This window comes from Labrus mixtus, chromosome 5 (assembly GCF_963584025.1).
Source record: "Labrus mixtus chromosome 5, fLabMix1.1, whole genome shotgun sequence".
Lineage (NCBI taxonomy): Eukaryota > Metazoa > Chordata > Actinopteri > Labriformes > Labridae > Labrus > Labrus mixtus.
Window position 1 is genome coordinate 30,305,843 of NC_083616.1, and position 17,530 is coordinate 30,323,372.

The window sequence follows — 17,530 nt, forward strand, 5'->3', positions numbered from 1 at the left end:
TGCAGCGAAATCAGCCGTTTTAGGCCGCAACAATCCCCCAAAAAAGTCCCCAAAATCCTGGAACAAAAACAATGTTTTTCACAAAGAAAAGAATTGGGAGCGATGTCAAATTAAAACTGTATAATCAAGAAGTGGAGAGAGTAAGACACTTTACGTTTTTAGGGTTCTGGTTTGATGAGAGGGTTACATGGGCTGCATGTTCAGAAAGTTTGAAATGTTGTGAGGGGTTTAGTTGGAAGTGAGTGGGGGGCAGACTGCTGTGAAAGCATACAGGATGAATAAGATCAGTATGAGATTATGGTTGTATTGTATATGGATCAGCAGCAAACACAACTCTCAAAACTAGATACTATCCAATATCAGGAATTAAGACTGCGTACAGGTGCTTTTAAAACAACACCAACACTGAGATCAGTCATTTGTTCAGATTCAAGTTCATCACTCATCAGTTTACAGTCATTCAGACAGCAGACATTTAGACAACAAACACTATACAGAAGTCAAATGATGTTTTTATTGGTACCTGCACACAAAGGCTTCAAAGGAAATGAATTAGCAGACAAGGTGGCAAAGGAGGCTACAAAAAATACTCAAATGGATTTGATAGTTAGCATTAGTGGAACAGAAGTGAAGAGCATTATTAAACAGAGACTGAAGGAAAAGGTGGCAAGACTCAGATTTGGACACACTGGATTCAATAACACATTGTTCAAAACAGGAAAACACAAATATGACTACTGTGGACAAGAGGAGACAGTGGAACATGTTGTTTGACACTGTCAGAAATAAAGTTTTAAAAGAAGACAGATGATTGAGAACCTGAAAGAAATTAAAGGCTTTATATGTGATGTTTTGATCCAGCAGATGTCGCTCTTGAGCACCAGTATGAAACCAAAACAACTCGCGCTGCATTGTTGTGTTAGCATGCTAATGCTAGCGATCTTTATTATGCTAGTATCTTCACACTGCATGTAAATTTACCTGAAATGAGCGTGATCTAGAAACACAGTTAAGCAGTGAGTACAGTATGTTATTCTTCTTTTCTCTAGTCCCTCAATTAAACAACTTTTATACACGAGGGGAGGAGTCAGCCGGCCGTCCCGACGATGTAAACAAACTGAAGATAGGACTCTGAAAACTCTGAAAACATCACAGACAGTGGGACTCGGGTGTTACACCCATTGTAGACAGTCATGACTCACAGAGTTATTTTCAGAGGATATACTTGATTTATATTATATTTAAGTGTGAAAAATTGCATATAAAGCCTTTAAAGTGTATTTAGATTTAATAGATATCTTACAAAATAACTTATGAAGCTGTAGGACAAACTCGGTTGGTTGACAAGATATAATAGATTTTTATCTGGTTATTATTATTATTATTTACAGAAAGTAGTACATAATAGATATTTTGATCCACACTCCTGACCAGTAGGTGGCAGAAATGCATCAGTTCGTTGTTTGCCAACCGCCATAAAACCTTAAAGAAGAAGAAGAAGAAGAAGAAGAAGAGCAGGCGATGGAGTGAGTAGTTTTATGAAGGCAGGTCTCAGTTAGAGATATGCAGGGTGGAGAGACACACAGTACAGTTAAATATTCTTTCTCGCTGTACAAATTGTTAGAAAGTGGAATTGGAGGAAAAACCTACAACATCATAAAATCTAAAAACGTTGAAAAAATTGATAAAATCTATAGATAGTTTACTTGCGAGTAGCAGAAAGCATAAAAAAGCTAAATTTAGAGGTTTTTTTGTACTTAACTTCTTCCACTTTATACTTCTAATACATCCCTACATTTTTTTTTGGGGGGGGGGGGGGGGGGGGGGGGGGGTTCTGGTAGTTCTTATTAAACTTCCAAGCTGATTAAAAACTGTCTGATTATTTGATGGGCTGAAAAGTTTTTTTAAATATTAGGTCAGAGAGTAATGTAGTTTAATTTCACTTCTCCTTTCATGTATTTATTGTTAATGCTGCTCCGCTGCCCCCCAGTGGCTCTATGAGGACGTGACCAAACTATAGGAATACTGTATTTGCTAAGTTATTCAATGACAGAAAAATAGAACAGGTTCAAAAGTATTGTTTTATTACACAAAATGTTAAACACGGTAGAATTATGATTTAAAAATGCTTATAAAAATCAACATTGATATGAAATGTCAACTTTAAATCTGCTAAAACTAGGCAAAAAACATTTTTATATATTATTGAATAAAACAAGAAGATTGTAATTGTAATTCTCATAAATATTTAGTTGTGCTTACATTTCATTCAGCATTTTCTGACCAGCTTTGCAGGTTTCACTGTAACTTGTTGTGTAACAGGGTTAATAACAAATGTTTAACAAGTGCTCGTCTGTGTATTTTAAGATGTTGTTCCTCTTAAAATGAGGCGTGAGCAGTCTTGTTTAACGAAGCGGAGAGTCTGCATGTGGTCATTCAGCCCCGTTCTGCACCTTACGGCAGTTACAGATCATGAGAAGGTAAAACAAGTCACAACATTTAAATTATTCAGAATGAAATAAGAGCTCTGGTCCTCTACTTAAATAAAGATTATGTTTAAAAAAATCAAAACAATTTATAAAAAGGCACATTAAGAGGCATGTTACATACAGTACAAGCTTCCTTTGTTGAAAAATGACTTTTTAAGCCCTGATCAACTATTAACATATGTTTGAATTTGGAGAAGTGATAATAACACACTGTCAGAGAGAAGTATAGCTTGTTGTTGTTTGCATCATTTTAAGTCATGTTTAAATCTTTAAAGGAGGCATGTGTGACATTTAACACATAAATAAAGCAGAAATCAAGTATATCCTGTGTAAATATCTCTCTGAGTCATGACTGTCTACAATGAGTGAGAAGCTCGAGTCCCACCTGCTGTACTGTTGTCTGAGTCATGGACACGACGGCCTTGTGTATAAAAGCTGTTTTAGTCCAGGACTAGAGAAAAGAAGAAGAACATACTCACTGATTACTTTGATGTCACTTAAGTGTGTTTAGATCTCGGTCATTCTGTGTCAATTTATGTGCAATATGAAGCTACACGCTAACCAAAGTGTGTTAACATTTGCATGCTAACACAACAATGCAGGACACATGCAGCTTGAGCAAAGGACAATTTTGTCCATCACTTGCTTAATGGTGCGTTTTAATTCATAACTCCTCCACGTGAGTGGAGAGGGGTTGGAGGTGTGTCTCTGGAGGAGAGTGGAGGCTTCAGAAAAGCGGAGGTGTTGCCAAACAGCAGTTTGTTTTGGTTTCATGCTGGTGCTCCAGCACACACAGCTTTGAAGGTCGCTGAACGAGCAACTTGGGTACACGCAAGCCATTGCAGGAAAGTTGATGCACCAGCAGGAGCAGCGGATGACAGATCTGAGCGGACCTCAGCTCTGGTGGAAAAGAGCTCTGATTGAAAAGAGAAAACAGTAGGCAAATCAAAAGGTAGAAAAGGCCCTCTGATGAGCGCCTAAAAGAGGGTGACATGTGCTGGTAACCGCCCCTCAGCTTAGAAATAACATTGCAACATTACATTTGCACACACACACTGTTAGATAAGAAAAAACAGGGTGAAGTGCTAGTAACCTCTCCACCCCAGATAGGCCATAACAGAAGAACAAGCAACACAGGAGACGACAACAGACACCATGGAGCAGAGACGTCGGTGGCATCCCTATCGACAACCTGGTCTATGTGGCCTTCGGGGCACTGTATTTATTCTGTTCATTTTTACAATGTTGATTATGTTTCCCGTTATCTGGTTCAACATACAGACTCATGTTTCACAGCCCGAGCAGACTACCAACTTCACTGACTCGACCCTTGATGTAAGTTTACACCTGACACCTACATCTCGCGGACCCCTCCAGGTCCACATACATAATTTTACTCAGAACGGATGTAAAAAGCGCAGCGTCACTCCTCAGCCCAAACAGGTCATAGTGACCTAAGGCACAACACCTACTTTCTGGCTATGGCTGGATACAATTAACAGAATCGCCACATTGGAGAGCACAGCAGTAATTACCTGGCCTGGCAGAATCGACACTTGACATGCTCCTGGCAGAAAAAGGCGGTGTTTGTAAGCTCTTCAGTAATCAATGTTGCACATTTATTCCTAACAACACAGCACCAGACGGTTCTGTTGCTAGGGCATTACAAGGCTTAGAGGCATTATCAATCGAATTAGCAGAAAACCATGGTGTTGAAGACTTGGCCTGGAATTTTTTTTAATTCACTGTTTGGTAAATGGAAGTCCTTCTTCTCCTCAGCCTTTATTGCCAGAATCTGTTGTGTTTCAGTATTAGCGGGATGTGGCTGCTGCTTCATTCCCTGCCTACGCAGGTTGTCTGAGAAGACCATTGAATCTGCCTTGACTCAGAGATTCATGCATGTTGAGACTGAGTTTTGCCGCCTACATGTGTCTTATACTCACATCCTCCTCGCTCCATGTCTGATCGGGAAATAAACAATCTCAAATATAAAACTTACAGTAAAAAGTAACAGAGCAGTGTTGGTCATACAGCGGCTGTTAAGAGACAGGACGGACGTGCAGCACTTTTCTCCTCAGTGCAAAAACGCTTTGAGCAAAAGCTCCTGAGCACACAGCCAGTGCCTATACTCCATATAACTGCCTATACCTGCACTACACCACTGCTAAAGTTTTAGTTCAGTTCAGACCTTTATTGTCCCTGGAACTCAAATTTGATTTACAGCAGTGGACACAAAACACAACACATAAAAAGACATGAGTCAGTGCAACACAACCTGCTGGAATACAACCAAGAAAAAGAAAAATGTCACTATTTGTTAAAAATTACACAGGAATGGTTCAGAAGCAATATATAATAAAAAGTGCCACAGTGCTGCTGGAAAGTGCATTCATGATTTAAACAATATTAAGAGCATTAACTACAGGAAAGTTTGCATCTGTTGCTCTCGGCCCCGGGCAGCCTGTACCACCGACCACAGGGGAGAAGAACAGAGAGGACGGGCAGAGCTGGACAAGATCGACTTTGCTTTCTTCACTTTTTGTTTTTTCTAGATATCTGACAAGGAAAGCTCCTGAGTGCCCATTATTCCTCCGGCTGTTTTAATAATCCTGACAGATTATTCTTGTTGTGCACTGAAAGGTTACTATAAATTAAAAGAAAAGGTTCAAATGGACTCAATAAAAGATTGGTAGAATAAATCATCAGTGTGTTATCCACATTAAAAGTGTTGTTTTTCCATTAGTGTTCTGTTCATGATTCAAGTTCTTGTCAATCCATGTGCCGAGGTTTAAACCATAGACTGTAAATATTAACGGACAAAGCCTGAGTGACGTCACCCATCTGTTCCTGCAGAGGGCGCTGGAGTCCGATCGATGGCGGTCTCCATGCTGGAAATGCTGACTCAGCCTAACTTTCAGTCAACCTAACGACAGGCTGAGAGCTGGAGCTGAGGTGGGTTTTAAGCCTCCTGACAAACCGTTACACCGCACCCGCCTGTCACTCAGGTCAGATACGCGCCTAACTTAACACGTATCGTTCATGAATGATCTTGGACATATTTCTTTAAGTAAGAGACACTCAAAAGGCAAAGGCCATCTTTGAAGACCCTCAGCACCTTCTGCAGGCAGACCTCTGTTGCAAACCAAATTGCCCCTCGGGGACAGAAAAGATCTTCCAAATCCAAATCCAAAAAATCTCAATGGAGCCGTTTAAATATAATTCACTTCATGTTAAAGTCACCAAGTGTTTAGATTCAAAGGTAAACAAGGAGCTGAGCGTAGAATCGGAACCAGTAGAATGCTCGTCTGTTGTCTGTGAGCTCATAAGGCCTCAACAAAACATTCAGCACACTGAAGTTCCACCTGCTCAGTCCCCTGCTAACCTTTGAAGAGGTAAGTCACTTTTTCTCCTGCTGAAATGAAAACTTTTTAATCCACCTTTTTCTGCTCACTCAAACTGTATAATGATGAAGTAAGACATTTAATCTCCCTGAACGTTGATCTTTCAGATAAATTACTTTTTTCATCAGTTAAATTCTAAATATCTTGACTGTAAGATGTGAAGTGATCTTAGTTTAGTGTGAGCAGTTTCAAATCTGTCAAATGTTCGTTGTTTGTGGTCTGAACTTCATGTTTACTGAAGTTTGTTGTGTTTTCGTCATGTGTGAAATCAGCTCATCAGAAGAAATACGTTTTCTCATCTCGTTCCTTAAAAAGTTTCTTTAAAACGAACTGTTGGAAACAGAGATTTCATCGTGATACAGAGATTCATGTTGTCAAGACCAAACTAACCGAGACCAAGACATACCAGAGACCAGAGTAATCCGAGACCGAGACAAGACCAAGACATTTAGGGATCGAGACTGAGTCAAGACCAAGACCAAGGCAGGACTAGACCGAGACAAGACAAAGACATTTAGGGATCAAGAAGTTTATTGATCACTGAAGATCATTTAAAAAGGACGATGGTCAATAATAACTCAAGTTCTTTTTTTAATTTAATAACAGTCTGAAAGTTCTTCTCTTGATTGACAGCTGAGGTTTCAACATTAAGGCGATCTCTGCTGCTTCTGATCACACACACAATTTCTTCTCATGAATCTTAAAATAATAAACTCAAACTTTCTTCAGGGAGAAATGGAGGGTGTGTCATTTGATTACCTGCCAGATGCGGTATTTCCTGGTCTCAGTAGGACTCTGACTCTGTCTCGTTCTGATGCAGATCTGTTCTCTGTGTTGAAGGTAAGAGACACTTTTCACTGTTTTTAAGACTCTCTGTTTGATTTAATTGTCAAAAGAGCTGTAAGCTAACAGTTAGCCACCAGGTTCATTAGCTGCTCTGACTATAGTAGAAGTGCAGGGAACACAATGACTCTCAATTAGCATGCAGGCTATGCTAACAATGCTAACATGCTAACAGTACAGTTTTACACAGCAGAGGGAGGGCGTGGAGTCTGTCCTCATCAGTTAGGACTAAAAATAATCACTCCATCAGCTCAACTGGTTCCACAACTTCTCTGAAACTGGACGGTTGCCAAGCAACACAAACACTCCTCTGCAAGTCAAGTCAAGTCAAGTCAAGTCATATTTATTATAAAGCACATTTAAAAACAGCTACAGCTGACCAAAGTGCTGTACATTAAAAAAGAAAAAACAACTTGAGATCACAATGTCCACAAGAGAGAAATATATATATATGTATACATATATACATATATAAAGAAAGAATATATAAAGAAAGCAACAAAGGAACCTGAAAGAAACGGTCTATTCAGGACCAGGGGACTCAAATGCTAAAATATAAAAGTATGTCTTGAGACAGGACTTAAAAGAGTCAACAGAGGGTGCAGACCTGATGGAATGAGGGAGGCTGTTCCACAATTTAGGGGCTTTTACTGAAAAGGCCTGATCTCCCTTTAGCTTGAGCCGTGAGCGGGGAACAGCCAGGAGGCCCATGTCTGATGATCTTAGGCGCCTAGATGAGGTGTACGGCCTGAGGAGGTTGGTAATATAAAGGGGGGCCAGGCCATTTAAAACAAACAACACGATCTTAAAATCGATTCTGAATCGTATTGGGAGCCAATGAAGGAACGCTAGGACAGGACTGATATGCTCCCTCTTCTTGGTTCCAGTCAGCAGCCTTGCTGCAGCATTTTGGACCAGCAATTGCAGTAGTCAAGCCGGGATGAAATGAGCGCATGGGTTACTGTCTGTAAGTCACTGAATGAGAGGATAGGTTTTAGCTTGGAAATTGTACGGAGCTGAAAGAAACTGGATTTGACAACTGAATTTACCTACCGATCAAATGTAAAGCCTGAGTCGAAGATGAAGCCAAGGTTCCTGTCGTAGGGCCTAATGTGGCTGTATAAGTGACCTAAGCTGTTGGCGACCTGTTTGATGATGTCGGGGGGGCCAAAAAGAACAGCTTCGGTTTTTGACTCATTTAATTGTAGGAAGTTATGGGCCATCCAGTGTTGTATGCCTTCAAGGCATTGTATAAGAGAGGTGAGTTCTGCTAGATTGTTTGGTTTGACCGGTAGATAAAGCTCAGTGTCATCTGCGTAGAAGTGGTATGAGAGGTTGTGCTTCTGGATAATTTGACCCAATGGGTCCTTAGAAAGGAAGGGTAGTTTTGAGATGGGTCTGTAGTTGGAAAGTGGTATGTTTTTTTTTTTAACAAGGGCTGCACTATAGCATGTTTAAATGAGGGAGGAACAGCACCAGTTGACATAGAGCTGTTTATAATGGAGAGGATAAAAGGGCCGGTAATATCAAAGGAATCTTTGAGGAGCTTGGTAGGTACTATGTCACTGGGGCAGGTGGCAGATTTCATTTTAAAAACCGTCTCTTTGAGTGAGGTTAAGGTGATAGGCTCAAAACAGTTTAACTGGGCAGAGCAGTTGAAGGGCGGGGAGGCTGAGATGTGCCTGGTAGGGGCTGAGATATTTTTTCTAATGCCAGCAACTTTTTCAGTGAAGAACTTTAGGAAGTCTTCTACTCTACTAAGGGGAGTGTCTAGAGAGGATCCAGGAGGGGGGCAGGTGAGAGAGTTTATAATATTGAATAGGACTTTAGAATTATGGTGATCTTTTGAGATGATATCTGAGAAATGTTTTGCTCTCGCTGCCTTGACTGCAGTTTGGTAGCTGATCAGCCGCTCTTTAAGGATGTCATGTGAGATTTGAAGCTTATCCTGCTTCCACTTGCGTTCAGCTTGTCTGCAGCTCCTCCTTAGGGCTCTAGTGGATTCAGTAAGGCTGTGGTTTAGGCTTTGTTTTTTTTATCTTGAGAGGAGCAATATGGTTGAGAATTGAGGAGCAGGTAGCATTAAATAATTGAATGTGATCCTCAGTGCAGAGTTCAGTAGGAATATTTTCAACGGACAGAGTATCTTGAGCAGCTAAGGAAGCAGCTGAGAATAAACTGGCAGTGGAAGAGTTAATGTAACGAGAGTAACGCATGGGGAGGAGACCATTTGATGACAGGTCAGAGAGAAACACATTAAAAATAATGGCACTGTGATCTGAAAGACAAGGGTCCATTATTTCCAAATTGTTAACAGGAAGACCACAAGACAAGACCAAGTCCAAAGTGTGGCCATGTTTATGAGTGGGACCTGAGACATGCTGTGCAAAATTAAATGATTCAATCAGGTTTAAAAATTCACCAACAAGTGGTTTTGACGGACAACATACATAGATATTAAAATCACCCAGTATTAAAATTATTTCAAATGATGGCACAATTTGCGAGGCCTGCAAACTCAGTGATAAAATGTTTATCTGATTTCGGAGGACGATATATTATGATGATAAGAGGGTTTGCATTACTGACATGCGTTAGTGGCGTCCATGGCAGAGAGCGGAGGTTACTAGAGTTTACACCGCTGCGACGTTCAGTGGCAGATCAGGATTTTGAGCCTCTGTGATATCGGAAAGACATTTTTACTGGAATATTGAAAGTGCTAGAAGCCTCGAAAGGTCCAAGTCCTGTAGTTGAATGAATTTTCGACGTGGAGCTCTGCAGAAGGGTACTGCACTGTGGGTGCAGCAGAGATCAGCACAGACCTTATTATGCAGCTCTATAAGTAGAATTACAGCAGTGAAATCAGAGTGTGTGATTCTAGTAGATAGATTTATATTGTGACATTGACGATCGCCGCGACTCTGCTTCTTGATCAAAGTTGAAAATGTTTAAACTTTTATGTGCACCCAAAAACTGCTAGAAAAATGCAGCAAAGAAGAGCGCCCAGCAATCGCGCTGGACCATAGGATAACCATGGTTTTGCTGGTGCTGCTTTCCCTTTTTGAGGTGAACCAGGTAGATGTGATGTGTGTAGACTGACAGTGAGGTGGTGATAGTGATGATGATGATGATGATGATGATGATGATGATGAACCAGGTAGATGTGATGTTTGTAGACTGACAGTGAGGTGGTGGTGATGATGATGATGATGATGATGAACCAGCTAGATGTGATGTGTGTAGACTGACAGTGAGGTGGTGATAATGATGATGATGATGATGATGATGATGATGATGATGATGAACCAGGTAGATGTGATGTTTGTAGACTGACAGTGAGGTGATGGTGATGATGATGAAGGTGAATCAGCAGCTTCTTCTCTTTGTTTCCTCAACAGCTGAAGATCTTTGACTGGATGTGACTTCAGCAGCTGAACTCCATCAGTGTTGTTGTAGTGACAGAGTGCAGCTCTCCCAGCAGGGGGCGCTCTGCTATGGATCAGTGTGAGGACACAGAGGAGGGAGTCCCTCCCTCTAAAACCTCTCTGTGTGAGTAACATGAAGCTCTGAGGTGAGGATCTCTAACTGTCCATGACTCTTCTCCATGTCACAGCTCAACAATCACATCACTCCACCTTCATCATCATCATCATCATCATCATCATCATCATCGTCATCATCATCATCATCATCACCACCTTCACCATCATCATCATCTTCATCATCATCATCATCATCATCATCATCATCATCATCATCATCATCATCATCATCACCATCATCATCACTGTATCATCTGCTGCTCACAGTAACTAATAATATTTGTTTTTTTGTATCAGGATGCAGGAACAGAGACCAGACTCTCCTGGACCCAGCTGTGTGTCCATGAAGAGTGACCGGTCTATGGGTCGCCTTATTGACTTTAAAGTTGGATGTCCTGCTGATGGAAGGTAAGAATTAAAAATCAAGTTAATGTTATGTCTCTGTTGTTTAATGACTCATATCTTGGCTCAGAGTTCATCACCATCATCATCATCATCATTATCATTATCATCATCATCATCATTTTCTCATCTGCTGCTCACAGTAACTGATAATGTTTGTTTTTTTAAATCAGGATGCAGAAACAGAGACCAGACACTCCTGGACCCAGCTGTGTGTCCATAAAGAGTAATCTGTCTATGGGTCGCCCTGTGAACTTTAAAGCTGGACATCCTGCTGATGGAAGGTGAGATCTGAAATTGACAAACCGCTCTGTTCTGCTTTTCTGTAGGCTCACTCTTTCATCCTCAGCCATTTACATCACTCTCAGTCTTCAGTCCATGTTCACCTCTCCCAGGACTCGTACGTTTCTCCTGTTTCTCCTACTTCTCCACCAGAGGTCTTCAGAATTCACCTCTTTCTCTTCTATGTTTCAATAGCCCAGACCTTCCCTTCTACTCTACTCACCTGTCTTCATTTTCCTCATCAGCTTCATTTAGTTTTCTTACCACTTCATGATCATTGTGTGCTTTGGTTCTATCTTGTGTTTTTTCTTTTGAAGTGTTTGTATTTGAACCCTGACCTGCCTGAAGACTGTAAAATGTGGAAAATAATCATTTTATTGCAGCTGTGAGTCCAATTTTTTTCTGCATTTGGGTCTTTCCCTGCGCCCTATTTCCCCGACCCTGTCAGAACTTAACCTGCCTGACACAGAACCATTCGACAGTGTGATGGACTTCATGACTTCAAAGCAAAAACAGCCCTACTAGAAAGAAGCTAAATATTCTTATTCTTATTTATTTCTGGGCTTTTTGTTCCGTTATTTAGAGACGGGACAGTAGATAGAGTCAGAAATAAAGGAGAGAGAGAATAGGGAATGACATGCAGGAAAGGAGCCACAGGTCGGATTTGAACCTGAGCCACCCGCTTGGAGGGCTACAGTCTCCCTGCATGGGACACGCACACTTACCACTAGGCCACCAGCACCCCAATTAAAGCATTTTTAATGAATGAACATTTTTGTTTTTCCCTCAGGTAGAATGAAAGTCCTCTCCTTCCTCACTCCCAATGATGACCAAAACAAACAGATATACTGTCCACAATATCGGATTTAATTCACTGAGAGTCTGCTTCTGCACGTCCATTTTAAAGCATGCACCATCAAGGATGGTTGTGATTAGAGGATTATGGTCCGCGAGGTGGATGTTGGATGTCCTGACTTCGTCCACAGCCCAGATCCTGAACCTCATGAGGTTCTGCTGGTGAGATGTTGGGCATTGAAAGATTCAGGTCAAGTTCACTAACCTACCTGGTCCATACATCCTGCTGATCCAGCTGACCATTGTACTGATATCTGACTACACTTTCTCCTGGAGTGAATGGTACCTGAGTCCAGCTGAGGCACGTTTAGTACATCAGGGATGATGTCATGGTGGTATACTGAACATTTGGTCCAGTGATCTTGGCTGGACACTGGTGAGCAGATGTATCATGAAGACTGCAGACAAAGATCTTCAAAGCTCTTGAGTGTTTTTTACAAACCTTGTAGGATCCATATACTGGACTTACTCACAATATAAAAACTACTGTGATGGTGCAAGCAGCACTTATTCCCATCTGAAGTGGTGTCAGTCTGAAGACTTTGTCCCAGAAGTGAGTTCCAGGTTGAGGTTCCTGAAGTTGTTATGGACAAGTCCTTGATCTGGATCTGTTCCGTATCCTAATAGTAGTTGCTGCTCGGTCTCTAAATGTACTATGGGAGGTAGAGCCTTCAGTTAGCAGGCCTGCTCGTGGTACCTACAGTCTCTAAGGGCACTTTCACACTGGCCATCCGCACCGTGCCCAAGCACGCTTCAACGCTAAAGACCAGTTCGTTAAAGTCCAGTTTGTTTGGCAAGTGTGACCGCTCCGTATCGTGCTCAGGCACGGTACACTTCCTTGGCTTTGGCACACTTTGGAGAGGTGTGCTTCGATACGGTACACTTCATGCACGAGCACAAGCACGCGGGTACACAACGCTGACAGCCTTCATTATGGAGAAATCCAGAGTAACATGGCTGTATCTGACTAACATGACACAATATAAGTCACAAAGTAGCTGTCATGTTCTCTGTGTTGTTCTCCGATGTCTGGGCACGGACTCGGCCACGCGTCTGTTTTATAATTTTATTTATTTATTGCTGTGTCTGATTAAAATGGCTTAAAAATAGCCACAAAGTCAGTAAAAAAGCTGTCTTTTTCTCTCTCTCTGTCTGTAAACTGAGCACGCTTCGTAATAACAAAAAGCGTGCATGTGTTGTATTACGACGTTATGTACAAGAGGTAATCGTGCTAGTCCTGGCCAGTGTGACCGCGGCCCGTGCCGGCCAGCGTGGAAATGGCGCTGCGGGGGGCCAATCGTGCTTGAGTATGGCACAGTACAGATGGCCATTGTGACCGCGCCCTAAATGTACTATGGGAGGTAGAGCCTTCAGTTATCAGGTCTGCTCGTACCTACAGTCTCTAAATGTACTATGGGACAGGGGTGCAAACTCATCAGGGATGAAAAAGGTGACGTGAATCCAAACCCCCAAGGGGGTCCGGGAAGATTTTTTTTTTTTTTTAAATATCAGCTTTAAAATGTGAATTTACAGACAATTTTAGCCTTCAGACCTACTGAAGAAGCAGTGCAAACAATAAGAAAAACACAATTGCTTGTCGATATCTATGTTCTCTTCTAACTTTCTGATAAAGTTTCAGTGAAACATGAAAAACCTGTGCACCCAACCTTCAGTCCCTTTTTATAAATGGGATGATTTGCAGAACAGGGCTTACCATGTTCTACTAAGGGGTGATGTGAAGGGCAGTCACTATGCAGGTAGCTCTCAGAGCAGAGTCTGAGAGAGCATCATAATACAGTATGACAATATCTTTGCATATCTTCTATCATAAAATATGTAACATATATTAACCTGATGTTTTGCTCCTGCTGGTTTTCATTAAGTTTATATTCCCTCTCTTATTACATGTGTTGACCAGCTGTCACTTTAATGTTGCCTGAGATAATAATGAACCAGAAAGCTGTATGAAGTTACCTTCAAGCAAGCACACATTTCTCTCAACATCTTTACCTCTGTCTACCAAACAGTAAACATGATCAGACAGCATGTTTAACAGAAAGGCTGGCTTGCTAGCCAGACTTCGAATCTTTCCACAGTGCTTTCACGGGAAAATAACGTTATGTAAATTAGCCATGTGTTGCACATTGCGACATCAGGTTTCATGCTTCTTGCGGTCGGCGCGGCGATATTGTGCAATCGCGGTCGGCGCGAGAATGGTCCACGGAGGGTCTGAGCGCCCAGCCGCGCACCTCTAAGATTTTTGTAACAACGCGGACGGGTTCATTTGCAATGATTGGCTGCAGGGCCCGGAAGTACTTTCTTCAGGTCATGTTGAGCAATCAGACCGCTCTGACCGCAATCAGTATGAAACCACTTGACGTTTGCGGGCCCGTGCTCGCCGGCCGCAAGAAGCATGACCCCTCCCTCCCTCCAAATATTTTTATTGCAGATCTAAATGAATCACCTATTTGAGATCCAAAACGGCGAATTTCGCCGAAAGGTGACGAGTTTGCACCCCTGATGGGAGGTAAAGCCTTCAGTTATCGGGCTCCTCTCCTCTGGAATCGTCTTCCAGCCGGGGTCCGGGGGGTAGACACACTCTGTATTTTTAAGAATAGACTTAAAACTTTCATTTTTGATAAATCTTAAAGTTAGGGCTGGCACAGGTGTAGACCAGCTTCTAGTTATGCTGCTATAGGCTTAGATTACTGGGGGAACTGGCACCTTGAGCTCCTCTCTCTCTCTCTTTCTGTGAGATGATATTACTGCATGTCTCTATCTGTAAATCTCAGTTACTAACCATAGCATCTTTTTTAAGATTTATTTTATTGATGTGTGATCTGTTTATCATGCAACACACACATAGGCTGAAATATACACACATGCACAAACAGGATCCTATGGACATGCACTAATGGAGGTAAGAATTAAAAATGAAGTAAATGTTCTGACTATGTTGTTCAAAGAATCATATCTTGGCTCAGAGTTTCATTATATATATCCCGTTGTTTTCTTGTGTAATATGTCCTGTCACAGAGATCAACAGGAGAGCTCCAACGTTCACAGAGATCAACCAGACCAGCAGAATCCAACAGACCTCGACTCCATCTTTATGGTGTGTTCAACACATTGTTAATTAATACACTACCACTACAATAATTGAATTCTAAGTTATTGTTCTGTTTAGACCAGCTGACCTTCAGACTGACAGATGAAACACATGTTGAGTTCTACCAGTTTATATTAAATATCCAGTGTCTCCTTCTGTTCCAGCTGCTGGAGGAGAACATCATCACCTTTGTGAAGAACGAGCTGAAGAGAGTCCAGAGGGTTCTGAGTCCAGATTACCCAGAATGCTTAGAGAGTCAGCGTGAGGATGAAGAGCAGGGGAGAAACTGTATAGAGGCATTTTTGAAGATTACTCTCCACTTCCTGAGGAGAATGAAGCAGGAGGAGCTGGCTGACTGTCTGCAGAGCAGTAAGAACATTTGAACAGATTTAGTATTTTAGAAAAAGGACAAAGAGGTTTAAAGTTCCAAACTCAGATAGTCATGTGATCTATATCAGGATCTGTTCATTGATTTCAGTTCTTTCTTTATTCAGGAACAGTCGCTGCAGAGTGCCGGCATAAACTCAAATCTAACCTGAAGGAGAAGTTCCAGTGTGTGTTTGAGGGGATTGCTAAAGCAGGAAACCCAACCCTTCTGAACCAGATCTACACAGAGCTCTACATCACAGAGGGAGGGACTGGAGAGGTTAACGATGAACATGAGGTCAGACAGATTGAAACAGCATCCAGGAAACCAGACAGACCAGAAACAACCATCAGACAAGAAGACATCTTTAAAGTCTCACCTGGAAGAGATGAACCAATCAGAAGAGTGATGACAAAGGGAGTGGCTGGCATCGGGAAAACAGTCTTAACACAGAAGTTCACTCTGGACTGGGCTGAAGACAAAGACAACCAGGGCATACACTTCACATTTCCATTCACTTTCAGAGAGCTGAATGTGCTGAAGAAGAAAAAGTTCAGCCTGTTAGAACTTGTTCATCACTTCTTTCCTGAAACCAAAGAAGCAGGAATCTGCAGGTTTGAAGAGTTCCAGGTTGTGTTCATCTTTGACGGTCTGGATGAGTGTCGACTTCCTCTGGACTTTAAAAACAACGAGACCCTGACTGATGTCACAGAGTCCACCTCAGTGGATGTACTGCTGACTAACCTCATCAGGGGGAAACTGCTTCCCTCTGCTCACCTCTGGATAACCACACGACCTGCAGCAGCCAATCAGATCCCTCCTGAGTGTGTTGACATGGTGACAGAGGTCAGAGGGTTCACTGACCCACAGAAGGAGGAGTACTTCAGGAAGAGATTCAGAAATGAGGAGCAAGCCAACAGAATCATCTCCCACATCAAGACATCCAGAAGCCTCCACATCATGTGCCACATCCCAGTCTTCTGCTGGATCACTGCTACAGTTCTGGAGGATGTGCTGAAGACCAGAGAGGGAGGAGAGCTGCCCAAGACCCTGACTGAGATGTACATCCACTTCCTGGTGGTTCAGTCCAAACTGAAGAACATCAAGTATGATGGAGGAGCTGAGACAGATCCACAGTGGAGTCCAGAGAGCAGGAAGATGATTGAGTCTCTGGGAAAACTGGCTTTTGAGCAGCTGCAGAAAGGAAACCTGATCTTCTATGACTCAGACATGACAGAGTGTGGCATCGAAATCAGAGCAGCCTCAGTGTACTCGGGAGTGTTCACACAGATCTTTAAAGAGGAGAGAGGACTGTACCAGGACAAGGTGTTCTGCTTCATCCATCTGAGTGTTCAGGAGTTTTTGGCTGCTCTTCATGTCCATCTGACCTTCATCAACTCTAGAGTCAATCTGATGTCAGAAAAACAAACAACATCCTGGAGGTCTAAAGTATTCAGAGAAAAACCTGACCCAACACCTTTATATCTGAGTGCTGTGGACCAGGCCTTAAAGAGTCTTAATGGACACCTGGACTTGTTCCTCCGCTTCCTCCTCGGTCTTTCTCTACAGACCAATCAGAATCTCATACGAGGTCTGCTGACACACACAGGAAGTGGCTCAAAGACCAATCAGAAAACAGTCAAGTACATCAAGAAGAAGATCAGTGAGGATCTGTCTGCAGAGAAAAGCATCAATCTGTTCCACTGTCTGAATGAACTGAATGATCGTTCTCTAGTGGAGGAGATCCAACAGTCCCTGAGATCAGGACGTCTCTCCACAGATAAACTGTCTCCTGCTCAGTGGTCAGCTCTGGTCTTCATCTTACTGTCATCTGAAAAAGATCTGGACGTGTTTGACCTGAAGAAATACTCTGCTTCAGAGGAGGCTCTTCTGAGGCTGCTGCCTGTGATCAAAGCTTCAAACAAAGCTCTGTACGTGCTCACATGACTATCCAGGTTAACTGTAGTTCTCTTCATTCAGAAATAACAACTATAGTTTGTAATTGCTTTCATTTGTGTTCTTCTGAATCCTCTTCAGGCTGAGTGGCTGTAACATCTCAGAGAGAAGCTGTTTAACTTTGTCCTCAGTCCTCAGCTCCCAGTCCTCTAGTCTGAGAGAGCTGGACCTGAGCAACAACAACCTGCATGATTCAGGAGTGAAGCTGCTGTGTAGTGGTTTAAAGACTCTACACAGTTCACTGGAAATGCTCAGGTAAGGACTTATTCATGTGAAAATTTACC

General features: G+C 42.2%; 1 protein-coding gene across 1 annotated transcript in view; it reads left to right on the top strand.

Annotated features, from left to right (window-relative positions):
* The window catches only part of LOC132974897 (NACHT, LRR and PYD domains-containing protein 3-like), a 147,459-nt gene that overhangs the window by 47,854 nt on the left and 82,075 nt on the right, over positions 1-17,530 (top strand). The window contains exon 7 of the mRNA XM_061039209.1: positions 10,573-10,683. Within this exon, the coding sequence (XP_060895192.1) occupies positions 10,573-10,683 (111 nt within the window). The remainder of the gene's footprint in view (positions 1-10,572; positions 10,684-17,530) is intronic.